General features: G+C 42.1%; 1 protein-coding gene across 2 annotated transcripts; it reads left to right on the plus strand.

The window, feature by feature from the left end:
• Positions 1 to 11472: 11472 nt before the first annotated feature.
• LOC125528821 (E3 ubiquitin-protein ligase At1g63170-like) lies at positions 11473 to 15704 on the plus strand. Of its 2 annotated transcripts, none has more exons than XM_048693257.2 (7): positions 11473 to 11752; positions 11827 to 11958; positions 12028 to 12087; positions 13481 to 14276; positions 14636 to 14761; positions 14842 to 15118; positions 15346 to 15704. In XM_048693257.2, exons 4-7 carry the CDS (start codon positions 13645 to 13647, stop codon positions 15571 to 15573), a joined length of 1263 nt encoding a protein of 420 aa, XP_048549214.1. In that variant the 5' UTR covers positions 11473 to 11752; positions 11827 to 11958; positions 12028 to 12087; positions 13481 to 13644; the 3' UTR covers positions 15574 to 15704. The 2 variants fall into 2 exon arrangements, with proteins under 2 accessions (XP_048549214.1, XP_048549212.1); XM_048693255.2 differs by having other exon boundaries at positions 12034 to 12087.
• Positions 15705 to 20308: the final 4604 nt, after the last annotated feature.

Below are 20308 nucleotides of genomic sequence, written 5' to 3' on the forward strand. Positions count from 1 at the left end.
CCCTGTCCACGAGGGTGGGGGCGCCCCCCCCCCCTCTAGGGCGCGCCCCCTACCTTGTGGGCCCCCTGGATGCCCTCCGACGCCAACTCCAACTCTATATATTTGCTTTCGGAGAGAAAAAATCAGAGAGAAGAAATCATCACGTTCTACGATACAGAGCCGCCGCCAAGCCCTAAAACCTCTCGGGAGGGCTGATCTGGAGTCCGTTCGGGGCTCCGGAGAGGGGGATTCGTCGCCGTCATCATCATCAACCATCCTCCATCACCAATTTCATGATGCTCACCGCCATGCGTGAGTAATTCCATCGTAGGCTTGCTGGACGGTGATGGGTTAGATGAGATTTATCATGTAATCGAGTTAGTTTTGTTAGGGTTTGATCCCTAGTATCCATTATGTTCTGAGATTGATGTTGCTATGACTTTGCTATGCTTGATGCTTGTCACTAGGGCCCGAGTGCCATGATTTCAGATCTGAACCTATTATGTTTTCATGAATATATGTGAGTTCTTGATCCCATCTTGCAAGTCTATAGTCACCTACTATGTGTTATGATCCGGCAACCCCGAAGTGACAATAATCAGGACCACTCCCGGTGATGACCATAGTTTGAGGAGTTCATGTATTCACTATGTGCTAATGCTTTGTTCCGGTTCTCTATTAAAAGGAGGCCTTAATATCCCTTAGTTTCCAATAGGACCCCGCTGCCACGGGAGGGTAGGACAAAAGATGTCATGCAAGTTCTTTTCCATAAGCACGTATGACTATATACGGAATACATGCCTACATTACATTGATGAATTGAAGCTAGTTCTATGTCACCTTATGTTATGACTGATACATGATGAACCGCATCCGGCATAATTATCCATCACTGATCCGGTGCCTACGAGTTTTCCATATACTGGTTTACGCTTATTCACTTTCCCGTTGCTACTGTTACAATCACTACAAAATACCAAAACATTACTTTTGTTGTCTTTACTTTTGTTGCCGCTACCACCACTATCATATTACTTTGCTACTAAACACTTTGCTGCAGATACTAAGTTTCCAGGTGTGGTTGAATTGACAACTCAGCTGCTAATACTTGAGAATATTCTTTGGCTCCCCTTGTGTCGAATCAATAAATTTGGGTTGAATACTCTACCCTCGAAAGCTGTTGCGATCCCCTATACTTGTGGGTTATCAAGACTAATTTCTGGCACCGTTGCCGGGGAGCATAGCTCTATTCTTTGAGTCACTTGGGATTTATATCTGTTGGACACTATGAAGAACTTGAAAGACGCTAAGACAACAATTTATCCCTCAACTACAAGGGGAGGTAAGGAACTGCCATCTAGCTCTGCACTTGATTCACCTTCTGTTATGAGTAAGCTAGCGACACCTAAACCTGCTTCTGCTATTTGTTCCGATATGTCGCATGTTATTGATGATGCCACTTCTGCTATGCATGATACTTATGATGAAACTGCTTCTATGCCTGATACTACTGTGCCCCTTAGTGAATTTCTTGATGAACAAATTGCTAGGGCTGGAGAAAAAGAAATTATTGAATCTGAATACGATGATGAAAGTGATGATGAAAATATGCATGTTATTCCTGAGGGCTATCTTTTTGATATCGAATCTTCTGCCGCTATTTTAGCTTGTAGGGATAGATATGAGCTTAAGAGGTTATTAGTTAAATGGAACAAAGAATCACCTAGAGATAAAATGAAACCCAACCCTGCTTTTGCTACTTCACATATATGTGTTCCTGATAAGGATTATGAATTCTCTATTGATCCTGATATAATTACTTTGGTTGAATCTGATCCATTTTATGGCTATGAATCTGAAACTGTTGTGGCACATCTTACTAAGTTAAATGATATAGCCGCCCTGTTTACTAATGATGAGAGATCGCGTAACTTTTATATACTCAAAATATTTCCGTTCTCATTAAAGGGTGATGCTAAGATATGGTTTAATTCTCTTGATCCTGGTTGTGTGCGTAGTCCCCGGGATATGATTTATTACTTCTCTGCTAAATATTTCCCTGCTCATAAGAAACAAGTTGCTTTGAGGGAAATATACAACTTCGTGCAAATTAAAGAAGAGAGTCTCCCACAAGCTTGGGGAAGCTTCTCAAGTTACTTAATGCTTTGCTTGATCATCCTCTTAAGAAACCCGAAATACTTGATATCTTTTATAATGGACTAACCGATGCTTTCAGAGATTACCTGGATAGTTGTGCTGGTTCTCTTTTCAGGGAAAGAACATCGGATGAAGCTGAAATTCTATTGAATAATATGTTGACAAATGAAAATAATTGGGCACCTCCTGAGCCAGCTCCTGAGCCAACTCCTGCTCCAATTACTGAGCCTATTCTTAAACCAACTCCGAAGAAGAGAGGTGTTCTATTCCTCAGTCCCGAAGATATGCAAGAGGCAAAGAAATCTATGAAAGAAAAAGGTATTAAAGCTGAAGATGTTAAGAATTTACCTCCTATTGAAGAAATACATGGTCTTAATATACCGCCTGTTGAAGAAACATATGATCTCAATTCTTTATTTACTGAAGAACCTCCTAATCTCGATATCCCGACACAGGTAGTAAAGGTAAATCCTCTCTATAGATATGATAAAGCTGAAGTCCCTCCTACTAAAATTGCTAGTCAGTGCTTGGATGAGTTTGATAACTTTATGTTTAAGCAAGACGACTTCAATGCTTATTTTGGTAGATAATTAAAAGAAAATGCTTATATGATTAGACGCTTGGGTGATTATATGGCTAATATTAAAGGTGAACTTAAACTTGTTAGCAAACATGCTTCTATGGTTACCACTCAAGTAGAACAGGTACTTAAGGCTCAAAAAGAAGTGCTTGATGAAATGAATAGTAAGAAAAATGATTATGCTGTTAGAGTGGCTACTAGAACTGGTAGAATGACTCAGGAACCTTTGTATCCTGAAGGCCACCCTAAGAGAATCGAGCAAGATTCTCAAAGAAATAATATTGATGTTCCTAGTTCTTCTAAAAAGAAGAAGAAGAAGAAGAAAAATGATAGAACTGTGCAAACTTCTAGTGAACCTATTGCCGAACCACCTGATAATCCAAATGATATATCTATGTCTGATGCTGAAACACAATCTGGTAATGAACATGAACCTAATAAAAATATTAATGATGATGTTCATGACGATGCTCAACCTAGTAATGACAATGATGTAGGAATTGAACCTGCTGTTGATCTTGATAACCCACAATCAAAGAATCAACGTTATGATAAAAGAGACTTTGTTGCTAGGAAACATGGTAAAGAAAGGGAACCTTGGGTTCAGAAACCCATGCCTTTTCCTCCAAAACCATCCAAGAAAAAGGATGATGAGGATTTTGAGCGCTTTACTGAAATGATTAGGCCTATCTTTTTGCGTATGCGATTAACTGATGTGCTCAAAACAAATCCTTATGCTAAATATATGAAGGATATCATTACTAATAAAAGAAAGATACTGGAAGCTGAGATTTCCACCATGCTTGCTAATTATACTTTTAAGGGTGGAATACCAAAGAAACTTGGAGATCCCGGAGTACCTACTATACCTTGCTCCATTAAAAGAAATTATATTAAAACTGCTTTATGTGATCTTGGAGCCGGTGTTAGTGTTATGCCTCTCTCTTTATATCGTAGACTTGACTTGAATAAGCTGACACCTACCGAAATATCTTTGCAAATGGCTGATAAATCAACTGCTATACCTGTCGGTATTTGTGAGGATGTGCCTGCTGTGGTTGCAAATGTTACTATTTTAACGGACTTTGTTATACTTGATATTCCCGAGGATGATAGTATGTATATTATTCTTGGAAGACCTTTTCTTAATACCGCAGGGGCTGTTATTGATTGCAACAAAGGCAATGTCACTTTTCATGTTAATGGTAATGAGTATACGGTACACTTTCCGAGGAAACAACCTCAAGTTCATAGTATCAACTCCATTGGAAAAATTCCATCGATTATAATTGGAGGTTTTGAATTTCCTCTTCCTACTGTCAAAAAGAAATATGATATACTTATTATAGGGGATGTGCATATCCCCGTTAAGGTAACTTAGTGTTATTCGAAATTTCTCTGGTTTCATGATTATCGGAATGAGTTTGTTAACAAGACTTGATCAACCTTGTTAGTGGATTCTTTTTGATGAGCATGATATGGATGAAACTAGAAGCACAACCTTCTGTACCCTCTCTATATTTTCTATTAATTAGTAGAAATAAAGTAAAAATAGTATTTTTTGTCTGTTTCCTGACTTATCCGTGCAATATAAAAATATCCTGAAAATAAAAGTCCTTAGAATGACATGCCAATTTAATATGATTTTTTGGGAATATTTGAGGATTTACTGTGCAAAAATTACCGCGGGAGGAGCTGCCACCTGGTCACGAGGGTGGTGGGCGCGACCCCCCCTCTAGGGCGCGCCCCCTGCCTCGTGGGCCCATGGTGGCCCTCCTCCACTTATCCCAGCACCCATCTTCTTCCTCTGTCTTGCACAAACCCGAAAAACCAACTCAAGCACGAGTTCCAGCCACTTTTGCTGTGATTTTCGATCTCCTTGCTCAAAGCACCTCTCGCAAAACTGCTTGGGCAGATTGTTCCTTGGTATGTGACTCCTCCATTGGTCCAATTAGTTTTTGTTCTAGTGCTTTATTATTTGCAAATTTGTGCTGCATAGGTGACCATGTTATTGAGCTTGCATGTCAAATTTATATGGTTCCAAGTAGTTCTAATGCTTGATTTAGGCTCTAGGCACTTGTAGGAGTAGTTGCTATCAGTTTTATTGAAGTTGGTTCACTTTTGTTTGAAGTTACTAAAAATTTCAGAATTTTTTAGAGAAAAACAATATGCTTAGGAAGATGTTCCAAGGTGGTTCTTCTAAGAAGCAAGGACCCAGGATTGCTATGCGCGATGCTGACGAGGATCCACCAAGAGACGCTCCAGTACGGCCTTACGAATGGCCGTCGGAAAATTTTATGGACCGTGCAGGAATTAAAGAAGAATTCAAAGCATATTTGCGCAATGCCAGTTTTGAGGATTTTGAGGCTAACAAATGCCCCCAGTATCATGATCTCACAAGTTCATTTGTGAGGAGGTTTGAGTATTCATCTTCGCGTAATTCTCCTTCAGTCATGTTTGATCTCTATGACAAATCTTATACCATGGGCTTAGAGGATTTCACTTCTGCTTGCAAACTTCCATCATGGGGTAGTGTTAGGGATCCCCATAAATCTGAATTTAGAAACTTTCTTACTAGTATAACTGTGGGGGAATCTAGAGATATAACGCAGGCTACCATAGGGAGCATTCACTTTCCTGCTATACATTATTTTGCTCTCTTCATCGGTAGATGCATAAATGCTAAGGATGAAGCATGTCACATGTGTGTCCCTGATCTTAGCATTCTTAGGAGTGCTGTGTTAGGAGACCAATCTTATCATATGGGAGCCATTGCAGCTCGTAGGTTGCATCATAATAGACATAATGGAGATTTCTTTGGAGGAATTTATGCAACCCGCTTAGCTCACTTTCTTGAGATAGACATTCGTGCGGGTGATACGGAGTTGCCTCCTGCATATTTAGATTATAACTCTATGGCTTTGCACCAGTTTGTCGAGAGGTCTGAATCACCTCTCTTATATCGTTTAATTTTTGATAAACGATGTGTTTTCCGTATTACTCTCCCTGCTCCTGCCTTCTTTGATTCACAGACAAAAAGAAGATATGTTATTACCAGAGAGGAGGCAGAAGAGTACGAGAGGAGAGCGGAGGTAACTCGACTCCACGCTGCAGCTCAGCAGGGGATAACCGCTGCACATCAGTATGCTCCCAACTATTCTTCGTCGCAGTACGACCCCAGCTACACCTATGGGTATCCGCCAGGCTATCCCTGGCAATAGACCAACTTAGGCCAAAAGCCTAAGCTTGGGGGAATACGTATTTCTCACCGACATTACATTTATGTCCACACACACTCGTTGCTAGATGTCGGTGCTCATACTCTTTCACTGTAATATCCATGCTAGTTTATTTTCTTTTTCCTACTTTCTTCTTGTGTGTTTGTTAAACCTTAAGAAAAACCAAAAAAATTAGTAGTAGTTTATTTTTCTGCTGTAGTAGTAATAATTAAAAAGAAAACCCAAAATATTTCCCGTTCTTCTTTTGCTTGTTGGGAGCTTTCCCGTGTAAATAGTTTTATTTCTTTTCTTTTCTTTGGGGGTCACTAGGAGAAAACCATAATTAAATTGTTGAAGTGGCTCTTATATGCATTATTGTTGATTTAACCAAGAGCCCATATTGCCTTGTCTTCTCCTGTTTATTGAATGCCTGCAGATTCCAGCTTAGTCCAATGCACGTACACTCTTATTATTATTCACACCGTTCGATCATGCAAGTGAAAGGAAATTATGATGATATATGATGGACTGACTGAGATGAGAAAAGCTGGTATGAACTCGACCTCTTTTGTTTTTGTAAATATGATGAGCCCCTCGTTCTTGATTCAGCTTATTATGAATAAACATGTTTGCAATGACAATTAGAGATCGTAGTTGCTTGTGCCATGCTTGATTAGCTATGAGTTATAATGGTTTACTTTGTGTGCCAACATGCTATTGAGATGATTATGATGTGGTATGATGGGGTGGTATCCTCCTTTGAATGATTTAAGTGACTTGACTTGGCACATGTTCACGCATGTAGTTGAAACAAAATCAACATAGCCTTCACGATATTTATGTTCATGGTGGATTATATCCTACTCATGCTTGCATCCAATATTTATTAATCTTAATGCATGTACATGGCTGTTGTCGCTCTCTAGTTGGTCGCTTCCCAGTCTTTTGCTAGCCTTTACTTGTACTAAGCGGGAATACTGCTTGTGCATCCAATCCCTTAAACCCCAAAGTTATTCCAGATGAGTCCACTATACCCTCCTATATGCGGTATCTACCTGCCGTTCCAAGTAAATTTGTATGTGCCAAACTCTAAACCTTCAAATAAACATTCTGTTTCGTATGCTCGAATAGCTCATGTATCAACCAAGGTTTTCCTTATCTTCCGTGTTAGGCGGGTTATTCTCAAGAGGAGTGGACTCCGCTCCTCACTCACGAGAAAATGGCTGGTCACCGGGATGCCCAGTCCCATGCTTTATGCAAACCAAATCAACATTAATTGCAAACAAAACTCCCCCTGGGACCTGATGTATGTTGGAGACACTCGTTGTTTCGAGCAAGTCATGGATTGATGCTTGTTGGTGGAGGGGGAGTATAAACTTTACCATTCTATTTGGGAACCGCCTATAATGTGTTTAGCATGGAAGATATCACCATCTCTTAGTTGCTACGTTGACAATGAAAGTATACCGCTCAAAATACAATTTATCTCTATTGCAAAACCAAGCTCTGGCACCTCTACAAATCCCTGCTTCCCTCTGTGAAGGGCCTATTCATTTACTTTTATGTTGAGTCATCACCCTCTTATTAAAAAGCATTAGCTGGAGAGCACAACTGTCATTTGCATTCATCACTGTTAATTTATATTGGGTATGACTATGATTGGATCTCTTTTACCATGAATTACAATGTCTAGTCAGTCCTTGATCTTTAAAGGTGCTCTGCATTTATGTTTTGCGGTCTCAGAAAGGGCTAGCGAGATACCATCTTGTTATATCATATTATGATTGTTTTGAGAAAGTGTTGTCATCCGAGATTTATTATTATGGCTTGCTAGTTGATTATGCTATTGATATGAGTAATTATGAGACGTGAGAATTATTGCAAATGTGGTTAGTTATGATCTATGCTGAAAACTTGAATGTTGGCTTGACATAGTTACAACAACAAGAGCAAACAGAGTTTATAAAAGTTTTTCTTTCTTTCTTTCAGTTTGTCAACTGAATTGCTTGAGGACAAGCAAGGGTTTAAGCTTGGGGGAGTTGATACGTCTCCGTCGTATCTACTTTTCCAAACACTTTTGCTCTTGTTTTGAACTCTAACTTGTATGATTTGAATGGAACTAACCCGGACTGACGCTGTTTTCAGCAGAATTATCGTGGTGTTGTTTTATGTGCGGAAAACAAATATTCTCGAAATGACCTGAAACTCCACGGAACATCTTAGAAAAAATAATAAAAAATCCTCGCCAAAGATGAAGACCAGGGGGCCCACACCCTGTCCACGAGGGTGGGGGGCGCCCCCCCCCTCTAGGGCGCGCCCCCCTACCTCGTGGGCCCCCTGGATGCCCTCCGACGCCAACTCCAACTCTATATATTTGCTTTCGGAGAGAAAAAAATCAGAGAGAAGAAATCATCGCGTTTTACGATACGGAGCCGCCGCCAAGCCCTAAAACCTCTCGGGAGGGCTGATCTGGAGTCCGTTCGGGGATCCGGAGAGGGGGATTCGTCGACGTCATCATCATCAACCATCCTCCATCACCAATTTCATGATGCTCACCGCCGTGCGTGAGTAATTCCATCATAGGCTTGCTGGACGGTGATGAGTTGGATGAGATTTATCATGTAATCGAGTTAGTTTTGTTAGGGTTTGATCCCTAGTATCCACTATGTTCTGAGATTGATGTTGCTATTACATTGCTATGCTTAATGCTTGTCACTAGGGCCCGGCAACCCCGAAGTGACAATAATCGGGACCACTCCGGTGATGACCATAGTTTGAGGAGTTCATGTATTCACTATGTGCTAATGCTTTGTTCCGGTTCTCTATTAAAAGGAGGCCTTAATATCCCTTAGTTTCCAATAGGACCCCGCTGCCACGGGAGGGTAGGACAAAAGATGGCATGCAAGTTCTTTTCCATAAGCATGTATGACTATTTACGGAATACATGCCTACATTACATTGATGAATTGGAGCTAGTTCTGTGTCACCTTATGTTATGACTGATACATGATGAACCGCATCCGGCATAATTATCCATCACTGATCCGGTGCCTACGAGTTTTCCATATACTGGTTTACGCTTATTTACTTTCCCGCTGCTACTGTTACAATCACTACAAAATACCAAAAACATTACTTTTTTGTCTTTACTTTTGTTGCCGCTACCACCACTATCATATTACTTTGCTACTAAACACTTTGCTGCAGATACGAAGTTTCCAGGTGTGGTTGAATTGACAACTCAGCTGCTAATACTTGAGAATATTCTTTGGCTCCCCTTATGTCGAATCAATAAATTTGGGTTGAATACTCTACCCTCGAAAGCTGTTGCGATCCCCTATACTTGTGGGTTATCAGAGGCGTAGGATGAAGATGGCCTCTCTCTAACAACCCTGCAACCAAATAAGAAAGAGTCTCTTGTGTCCCCAACCCACCCAATACAATGGTAAATTGTATAGGTGCACTAGTTCGATGAAGAGATGGTGATACAAGTGCAATATGGATGGTAGATATAAGTTTTTGTAATCTGAAAATATAAAAACAGCAAGGTAGCAAGTAGTAAAAGTGAGCGAAAACGGTATTGCAATGCTTGGAAACAAGGCCTAGGGTTCATACTTTCACTAGTGCAAGTTCTCTCAACAATGATAACATAATTAGATCATATAACAATCCCTCAACGCGCAACAAAGAGTCACTCCAAAGTCACTAATAGCGGAGAACAAACGAAGAGATTATTGTAGGGTACGAAACCACCCCAAAGTTATTCTTTCTGATCAATCTATTGGGCTATTCCTATAAGTGCCATAAACAGCCCTAGGGTTTGTACTAAAATAACACCTTAAGACACACATCAACCAAAACCCTAATGTCACCTAGATACTTCAATGTCACCACAAGTATCCGCGGGTTTGATTATACGATATGCATCACACAATCTCAGATTCATCTATTCAAACCAACACAAAGAATTTCAAAGAGTGCCCCAAAGTTTCTACCGGAGAGTCAAGACAAAAACGTGTACCAACCCCTATGCATAAGTTCACAAGTTCACAGAACCTGCAAGTTGATCACCAAAACATACATCAAGTAGATCACGTGAATATCCCATTGTCACCATAGATAAGCACATGCAAGACATACATCAAGTGTTCTCAAATCCTTAAAAACTCAATCCGGTAAGATAACTTCAAAGGAAAAGCTCAATCCATTACAAGAAGGTAGAGGGGGAGAAACATCATAAGATCCAACTATAATAGCAAAGCTCGCAGTACATCAAGATCGTGCCAAATCAAGAACACGAGAGAGAGAGAGAGAAACAGAGAGAGAGAGATCAAACACATAGCTACTGGTACATACCCTCAGCCCCGAGGGTGAACTACTCCCTCCTCCTCATGGAGAGCGCTGGGATGATGAAGATAGTCACCGGTGATGATTCCCGCCTCCGCCAGGGTGCCGGAACAGGGTCCCGATTGATTTTTGGTGGCTACAGAGGCTTGCGACGGCGGAACTCCCGATCTAAGTTCTGTTCTAGGGTTTTGGGGATTTATAAGAGGCGTTGGCGTCGGGAATAAGTCAGGAGGGCCCACGAGGCGACGACAAGGACGGGGGAGGGCACCCTAGGGGGTGGGGGCGCCCTCTGTCCATGTGGATGCCTCGTGGCTCTTCTCCGGTATCTTTTCGTTCTAGTATTTTTTATATTTTTCAAAAATAATCTCCGTAAATTTTCAGGTCAATTGAATTCCGTTTGATATTCCTTTTCTGCTAAACTCAAAAATAAGGAAAAAACAAAAACTGGCATTGGGCTTTAGGTCAATAGGTTAGTCCCAAAAATCATATAAAATGACATATAAATGCATATTAAAAATTCGAGATAGATAATACAATAGCGTGGAACAATTAAAAATTATAGATACGTTGGAGACGTATCACGATGCTCAGGTGCATGGCATCGCTTCTTCTTTGAATTTGTATTCCAGACTTCGATTCTCCTCAAGTTTAAAGGAGCTCCGGTGTAGATTCCTACCATCTTCTTGAGACCGTGACGTTAGGATTTCTCATCATGTGGTGAGACTTGTGTGAGTTGCTTTAGATCCATGTAAGGGTTCAACGACGACAACTGCGAGTGGTCCTTAGAGGCACGTGCACGAAGACTTCTTGGTTGTCATTGACAAGGTCAAGTCGGCTCCAGCAGTGGAGCGGCGACAACGGCTCGTTCCGACGACAGTAGTGGTCGTTATGTGGTCTCAGAATCTCGACGTAATTTTTATTAGGTTTGTACTGTTGATCCTTTTAAAGTTATTATCAACAATGGGTGTTTTTTTTCGTTTCACTAAAGAACAAGAAAGACCAACCTAATCCTGCATCTCACAGTACATTATTACCCACTCTCCCGTTGATGAAGTCATCGATCCAACTGCCATCTCGGCTCTCTTGCGCCAAACACCGATCCTCCGTTTGAAACCACTCACCATCTCCCACGTGGCCCATCGCCCATCCCAGCAATTCCGGTGAAGCGGCCACGTGCGGTTCTCACGCCGCTCACCACCTCGCCGTGCGATCCCTAACGCGCATCCAGCCAACGGCCACGATGTATACAGCTCGCCCTTCTCCTTCCCCCACCTCGAGCGGCCAAAAGATTCCTCCAAAATAATTACTCTACTTATTAGAAACAAAATCACCACAACAAAACACAATTGTTTTTCCCTTCCAAATATACGTCGTCACTCAACTTGGAGAAAGGGGAAGAGAAGTAGAGGAGGAGGAGGAGGACTGAGGAAGGAAGACGAATTCGACTCGGAGCTTTGGACTTGGCCATTTGGTATATTCCCATCTTCCCCTTCCCCGCCAGCTGGGTGCTTTCCGTTTAACTAATGGAGTTTGCTTTGGTCCAAGGGTTTGGCACCTGTTCCTTCCCCTAAGGCCCAATCTTGCCGTCCGGCGATTTTTCTTTGGATTTCTTTGGTGAAACCCTCGGCGGATGGTCGCTTGGGAGCCAAGCATTTGATTCGATCTTAAGTGGTCCAGGTACGCGTCTGGCGTTATTCCTCTGCTTTCTTCCGCCTTCTTCTCTCATGGATTCTTGAATCTGTCAAGTTTCAGGCGATTGGAGGAGCTGCTGGCTGCTGCTGTTCCCGGGGAGTGGATTTTCTTGAGGTATGTGGTGTTTCTGGTTCGGCTTGATCTTTTGTATGCGGCGGACTTGGTCCCTTTTTTTAGTCTCTGAATAACTGATGGAGAAAATGTGAGGGGAAATAGGCGAAAATCAGTTTAGTGTTTGATTAAGGCTGTATGGAACAAGAATATAGCTGTTAACTAGAGTACTTCTTTACTACACTAGAACATCGAACTTCAAAGAGCTTATAATTGGTGTTTGGATAATATAATTAGACGAATAGAGCGCCAGAAGATGCCACAGGCCCACAGCCTCGAATATACCTAAATCTGGAAAAAGTTTTTGGTTAGTTTGGAGGTCTGTTGTCATGATTTACAAGTTTTTAGTACAAGATGAACTCAGTTTGGGGTTCTTCATCTATTCTCAGTGAGATGTAGAGAATGCTCATGCTGATGATAGACTAGACTCACCCGTCTTTTGTTCCTGTGCTTTGTTCATCATTTAATTGAATTATCATTATTTGATTTGCTCTCTAAATCAACCCGGGAGATACAGATCGGCTTAATGTTGGTAGTATGCTATCATGAAAATCTTTGCATGTCTTCGCTGAACACCTCTTTACATTTCCCCATGTGATTACCTTGAACCCATGATGTTCTTTAGTCAGAAGTATTTTTATGTGTAAATGATTGTATACTCTGCTCAATTAAATGGAATGATTCACAAGTACTATCTCTGTTTCTAAATTAAACTGCCAAAACGTCTTATATTCAGGAGCATAGGGTGTAGTTCCTACTTTAAGTATATTATAAGCATTCCGTTTTAAGTTGTTAGAGAATGTTGTTCATCCATACGAGGTTTCAAACTTGGCCTCCATTTGTTACAAGTTTTGAGCATGATACTGAACCTGTATATATATGTATTGGTGAGCAATCCACTAAGGACATTCTACAATGATGATGTAATCCTTTCTCTGTTTCTGAGCAGAACATGCACAGTAACTGTGATGCTAGGGTTCACATCTATACACGGACTTGCAGGTCCCCAGGTCAAATTATGCAGTTAGGTTGAATTCCCATCAGAAACTGGTAGGATGGGATATAGGCCTCTGAAAATCTTTCAGAGAAACATCTTTTGTGCTATACTAGCTATTCATTCCTGCTTATCTGACAAGTGACAACTATGTATCATTATGCCAGTCAAACCGCTAAAATTACTGAAGTATTGTTTTCCTCGTATTATGGTGTCTGTACACAACTTAACCAGAGACAGTAAATAAATGCAGATTGAGCTCCCTGTTATAGATCAGTTGAATTGACCACAGCAAATATATGTAGATTGTTATTAATGTTAGTCAATTCTGTTTAGAGCTTCTTGCTTAAAGAGAGCTAGTTAAATATAGCTAATTGGCATCTGTTGTTCATCTTCTTTCAGGTGCAGTGAATCTGTCCTGCTGTCATAGGTTTAAAAAAAACAATTCAAATTGCCTGGCCTTGGATCAAGTCCATTTTCCTATAGAGATTGCCATCTGTCTTAAGTCAAAGCAGCTGTATTTCTGGCAAACACAACGAGCTAGTTTCATATGCAGCGTTCAGTTGATGGCTGCTCATCCTGTTGAATCAGAAGCAAGCAGTGAAACAGACAATCACCCTTTACTGATAGACCACATGGAAAATACTGCTCATCTTGAGATTGCAATTGAGAGCCCAAGGGATGATGTTGCTTCATCGTCAACCACTCGTCGGGAGGATAATGATGGTTTGGATCGATTGCCTCACATCTCAGAAAGTTCTTCGGAGACAACTACTGCATCTAACTCTCAAAGTGCTCCTCTAGCAAGAAGAGATGCTAATCGTGCTCGTCATCGGCAAAGTCCGTTGAATTCTAGTTGCTGGATCTCCATTGAGCTTGTTGTAACAGTTAGCCAGATTATAGCGGCCATTTGTGTTCTGTCATTGTCAAGGAAGGAACGTCCGCATTCTCCATTATTTGAGTGGGTCATTGGTTATACGGTAGGTTGTGTTGCTACTCTTCCTCTTCTCTACTGGCGCTATCTCCATCGCAACCGCCCAACAACTGGGCAAGAACCAGCAAGTCAGAACTTCCCTCCGAACAGTATATCTGAGTCCAATTCTCACACAACAAATTCGGCCCCTGGCATGTCTGAAGCTGGTTTTGTAACTGACACAAATGGAGTCTCGCAAAACAACGTGCTTACCAGAAATCCCAGGTAACATTGTCTTCAGTTCCATGATTACTTCAGCCCCTTTTAAATTTATATGCCTGTAGTCTAATTCATCTACTGTCTCTCTCTGTAAGACATGTGGAGAAATTGCGTTAAACCTCTATTTGTTGTGCTATTATGATTGCACAGTAGGATAACATAAATGGGGTAATGTGGACACAATCTGATGACAAAAATATACATGACTATTATTCTGCCAACGTTTTGTTAAAGTAAAGCTATCGTCCTGTGTGGAGGGCATTAGTATTCTCAGCACTTCTTTGGCTAGCTTTCTTTAGAGTGCAGCCTCTGAGTTGCTATGTTTTAAGTTTTAAACTGAGGTGCACCCGGACTCTTTCTTACAGGGCCCAAGCTTATGCCGATCACTTCAGGATGGCCCTTGACTGTTTCTTCGCCGTGTGGTTTGTTGTGGGGAATGTGTGGGTATTTGGTGGACATTCCTCTGCCCATGACGCTCCCAACTTATACAGGTGAGCTGCTAGCTTCCCGTGCTGCAGTATCTTTGCAACTCATTTATGTGTTTCATAAGTGTAAATCTTTTCTTTTTCAGGTTGTGTATAGCCTTCCTCACATTTAGCTGCATCGGCTATGCTATGCCTTTCATTCTGTGCGCACTGATATGTTGCTGCCTGCCCTGCATAATCTCCCTAATGAGCTTTCGTGAAGATCTAAACCAAAACAAAGGTGCTACTGCAGAAGCAATCAATGCCTTGAGAACATACAAGTTCAAAACGAAGAAGTCCCGTAACGGCGAGGGGATTGAAGTCGGCGGCGGAGTTGTTGCTGCTGGAACAGACAAGGAGCGGATTGTTTCTGCTGAAGATGCTGTGAGTTTTTCTCCCACACTCCTATCTACTCCCCTCATTCACTATTACAAGATGTTCTGGATATTTCAATATAGACTGAAATGAGCGAACAAACACACTAAAACGTGTCTACATATATCCCATTTAGAAAAAAGTTGGAACATCTTATAGTAGTGGGAGGGAGTATTACACAACTTTCTTACCTATACTCTTGATTTAAAGCCTGAGGTGCGTCCTTTGATATGCAGATTTGCTGTATCTGCCTAGCAAGATACTCGAACAATGATGATCTCCGAGAGCTTCCTTGCACCCACTTCTTCCACAAAGAATGCGTAGACAAATGGCTCAAGATAAACGCACTGTGCCCCCTCTGCAAAGCTGAGATAGACAGTGGCCCGACAACTGCTCCTGCCATTGGCTTTGGGCGTCGCCACAGTGACAACAGGGTAGGAAATGACATCGAATCGCAGCTGTAACTCTGCATTATCCATTGAGGGTGCAACATGTCCCTGATGTGGCTTCGACAGAGCAATTTGTAAATTATAAAATGAAATAGTTGACACAATGTACGGGCCCCTTATATTATCGAACCGGCTCTTCACGGTCTGATTACTGTCTCATTGTCAAAATATGTTCCGAAGATGGTAATTCAGGTTACTGGACATGAATTACGAGCCTTTGCTGGTTACCTTTGTTGGTTACTGATGGCAATCCTCCCGGTTTTAGCAGACTGGCTAGAGATGGTTAATAGCCATTTGTTTTTCCTTTGTCTAAATACCAGATGCTGATCAGAGCCCATAATAGACAGAAGAAGTTTGCTAACTTTGACTCTTGCAGATTACGTTAATGTACTATTTATGTTGCTACGTACTCCTTGCAGAAAGAAACCATAAAATACATTGTAGTCCCTCTGTTCCTAAATATTTGTCTTTCTAGAGATTTCAAATGGACTACCACATACAGATGTATATAGACATATTTTAGATCACTTATTTTGCTCCGTACGTAGTCACTTGTTGAAATATCTAGAAAGACAAATATTTAGAAACGGAGGGACTACAATGTATTTTATGGTTTCTGCAAGGAGATGGTAATATGATCGATGGCTGCAATCCATAGTTGATTGATGGTGCTGGCGAAAACAGCATCAAGAGAAGATGGCCGATCATTCCCTGAACTATTTTACTTCTGCTGTTGTTCTCCTTGATGGTGCTAAGCACAGAATAACCTCTGGCGTTCCCACATCATGCAGTACCCAGACCACACCAGGAAAGGTGGCCATCTTTCTAGAGAAGTATGGCTCTCCTTCTATTTGCGGATGACTCGCTTATACTTATGTCTGCTGATGAAAAGAATGCATTATGAGTTAGAACAATCCTTGACGAAAATTGTACGAGCTCAGGTCAGATGGTGAATGAAGAGAAATGTAGCATCTTTGTCAGTCCCAATACTGATGTTCATTCAAGGGTACAAGTGTGTAAATTGCTAAATATCATGACAGAGTCCCCAAATGACAAGTGCGTGGGTTTTTGCCTGCAATGGTGGGAGTGGACCGTTCAGATTGTTTCCGCATCTTATTGATGGAGTTTGTGCAAGAGTTGCAGGGTGGAAGGAGAAATGCTATCAACAGGAGGAAAGTAATTGTTGCTTTAGAGTTGTGGATCAACCCATACGCGTGCTTGCAATGTTAGTGTTCAAAATCCCGAAAAAACGCTGTTTTGTTGTGCTGGTTTCATGAAGTCTTGGCACAACGATTTTCTGAACCCCGTGATGAACGAATTGTTCGATGGGAGCAGTTCCCACGCAATCGATCGCCGGCTATTGGTGTCAAGTATTCATTGGGTAGCATGGTGAAAATTATGTATCCTAAGCTTATGGGTACAATGGGATTTAGAAACCTAGAATATTTTAACCTGGGCATGTTAGCCAAACAATGATGAGAATTGATGGAGGAACCAAACTCTTTGTGTGTTTCTGCTCTAAGAGCGAATATTTCCTGGAAGGAAATCTGCTTAATGCAAAAGCAAAGAAGGGTTAATCAATGACGCGACAAGTATTATGGCAGGATTGGAAGCCTTTAAAGGATGATATGTTTGCCAATCCCAAGTGAACATATGGGAGGACAATTGGGTTATTTTGAGTCCAAATTTAAGGGTGAGAACACCCGAGAAGGTTTAATGCTGAATAAAGTTTCAAATCTTCTTAATCTAGAGATGAGTACTGTAACACCCACAATGCGGCTATAACTCCCATGTGTCGGGGCACGATTTAGAGGCATAGCCGCATAATAGACTTGTCGCAAGAGGGTAATCTCCACACATCCCATGTACTGAATAAAAAAGGGATAAAGAGTTGTCTTACAATCGCCACTTCACAATACATAATTAAATCATACATCATCCAAAGTACAATTAAAGGTCCGACTACGGAATCAAAATAAAAGAAGACAACCCCAAATGCTAGATCCCCGATCGTCCCAACTGGGCTCCACTACTGATCAATAGGAAACGGAACACAATAACGATCAAGATCTTCATCGAGCTCCCACTTGAGCTCGGTTGCGTCACCTGCACTGGTATCATCGGCACCTGCAACTGTTTGGAAGTATCTGTGAGTCACGAGGACTCAGCAATCTCACACCCGTGAGATCAAGACTATTTAAGCTTATGGGTAGGAGAAAGTGGTGAGGGGAAGCTGCAGCAAGCACTAAGCATATATGGTGGCTAACATACGCAAATGAGAGCGAGAAGAGAAGCAACGCAACGGTCGAGAAGCTAGAAATGATTAAAAAATGATCCTGAAACTACTTACGCACAATCATAACACAAGAACCATGTTCACTTTCCGGACTCCGCCGAGAAGAGACCATCACGGTTACACACGTGGTTGATTCATTTTAATTAAGTTAAGTGTCAAGTTCCCTACAACCGAATATTAACAAATTCCCATCTGCCACATAACCGCGGGCACGACTCTCGAAAGTTTATACCCTGCAGGGGTGTTCCAACTTAGCCCATCACAAGCTCTCACGGTCAACGAAGGATATTCCTTCTCCCGGAAAGACCCGATCAGTCTCGGAATCCCGGTTACAAGACATTTCGACAATGGTAAAATAAGACCAGCAAAGCCGCCCGATGTGCCGACAAATCCCGATAGGAGTCGCACGTATCTCGTTCTCAGGGCACACCGGATGGGCAAGACGTCGGGTTGGCATAGACCCTGGTTGCCCAGGGGGCGCCGGACATCGCCCACGTTGGACCAACACTCAGAGGAGCACTGGCCCGAGGGTTTAAAATAAAGATGACCCTTGAGTCAGCAGAACCCAAGGGAAAAAGGATTAGGTGGCAAATGTTAAAACCAAGGTTGGGCCTTGCTGGAGGAGTTTTATTCAAAGCGAACTGTCAAGGGGTTCCCATAACACCCAACCGCGTAAGGAACGCAAAATCAAGAAACATAACACCGGTATGACGGAAACTAGGGCGGCAAGAGTGGAACAAAACACCAGGCATAAGGCCGAGCCTTCCACCCTTTACCAAGTATATAGATGCATTAAAGTAAAAGATATAATAATGATATCCCAACATATCCATGTTCCAACATGGAACAAACTTCAGCTTCACCTGCAACTAGCAACGCTATAAGAGGGGCTGAGCAAAAGCAGTAACATAGCCAAACAACGGTTTGCTAGGAAGGTGGGTTAGAGGCTTGACATGGCAATATGGGAGGCATGATAAACAAGTGGTACGTAGCGCGACATAACGATAGAGCGAACAACTAGCAAGTAAAGATAGAAGTGATTTCGAGGGTATGGTCATCTTGTCTGAGATCCCGCAAGGAAGGAGAATGAGTCCATGAAGAAGACAAACGGACGTAGTCGAACGGATCCTCACAAACGCGACGTTACCGGAACTAACAAGAAGAAGCAACGCCGGAAAGGAGCAAACAACATAGTAATCAACCATCACATAAACATGGCATGATGCACAACCAAGTATGATGCATGTCTGGTTTAAAGAGGCATGATGACATGGCAAAGTGCAACAACCAAAACTACAAATTAAGTGGAGCTCAATATGCAACGAGTTGCATACTGACGAAACACCACATGACTTATTTAGTTCTCTCCCGTTTATGTACTCAACAATATTAAATGTTGAATAGCATGGCAAGGGGTGAAACATTAGTAAAATACACAGTTGGGCATTTTAAGTGAGGCCGGAAACATCAAACAACAATTCCGGTAAATCCTCATGTGCATTTAGCAATTTAATGCAAACAACAATTCTAACCATTTTAAAAGTTGTTACCATGATGCGAATGACATGGGCAAGTTTTATGCATTTTTTTATGAAAAAGTTGACATGAGCATATTATGAAGCATTTGTCATCGTGGCGGAAACGAAAGGCGTGCCACGACAACGAATCTGAAAATGATGCCACGGCAACATATCGGTTCCGGCAACTCAATTGGGATGCTGGTGCAAAGGAAAAAGTGTGGGTGCGTGAAACGTGCAAGAGTGACGGGGAGTGATCCTGGATACCGGGTGTCCCACATGTCGATGATGGTGCCAAGCGAGGGAAACAACTAACATTCACGGGAGGGTACAACATCCAAACATGCATCTCATACAACACGTGCATTCGTTCACGGGCGGTCGTCTCGGGGTTACACCTTCAAAGCGTGCAAACGGGATGGTTCTCGTTCGGTGCAACATAGAGGAAGTAGACGTTCTCGGGACGTTCGTAGTGGAAGTAGTCGTTCTCGCTTCGTAGTTGTACACACTCCGTAGGTGTTCGGGGTCACAACGAGGAACTTGACGTCCATGGGGTCTTCGAGGGTTGACGGTAGTGGTACTCGGTCGTTTCGAAGAGGTACTTGGGGTCTTCGAACTTCCCGGTCTTGTCACTTGAAGGGGTACTTGGCATTTCTGCTACCTGGGTCATCAGCGACGGTAGTTGTTTTATGCATCGGGCATCAAGGTTCTTGTCGTTCTTAGCGATTCCGAAGGCGGCGGTAGTGGTACACGTTACGTAGTTGTTCAGGTCGTCGGTAGAGGTACTTGGTGACATCCACGGGATCAGTAGTTGTACATGCGCGTAGGGGTACTTGGCGTTTCCGTGTAGCTGAACTTGAGGGGCATCGACGTCGTGGTCAACTTCGGACCTGGGGCTCCATGATGGCATCGTGGCAGTCTTGCAGCGACATCATCC

The sequence above is a fragment of the Triticum urartu genome, chromosome 1A (assembly GCF_056163025.1).
Source record: "Triticum urartu cultivar PI428250 chromosome 1A, HENAU_Tu73, whole genome shotgun sequence".
Lineage (NCBI taxonomy): Eukaryota > Viridiplantae > Streptophyta > Magnoliopsida > Poales > Poaceae > Triticum > Triticum urartu.

Coding starts and splice junctions, on each gene's coding strand:
- LOC125528821 (XM_048693257.2), top strand. CDS start 13,645: ATGGCTGCTCATCCTGTTGAATCAGAAGCAAGCAGTGAAACAGACAAT. Junction 14,277..14,635: donor GTGCTTACCAGAAATCCCAG/GTAACATTGTCT, acceptor TCTTTCTTACAG/GGCCCAAGCTTATGCCGATC. Junction 14,762..14,841: donor GACGCTCCCAACTTATACAG/GTGAGCTGCTAG, acceptor TTTCTTTTTCAG/GTTGTGTATAGCCTTCCTCA.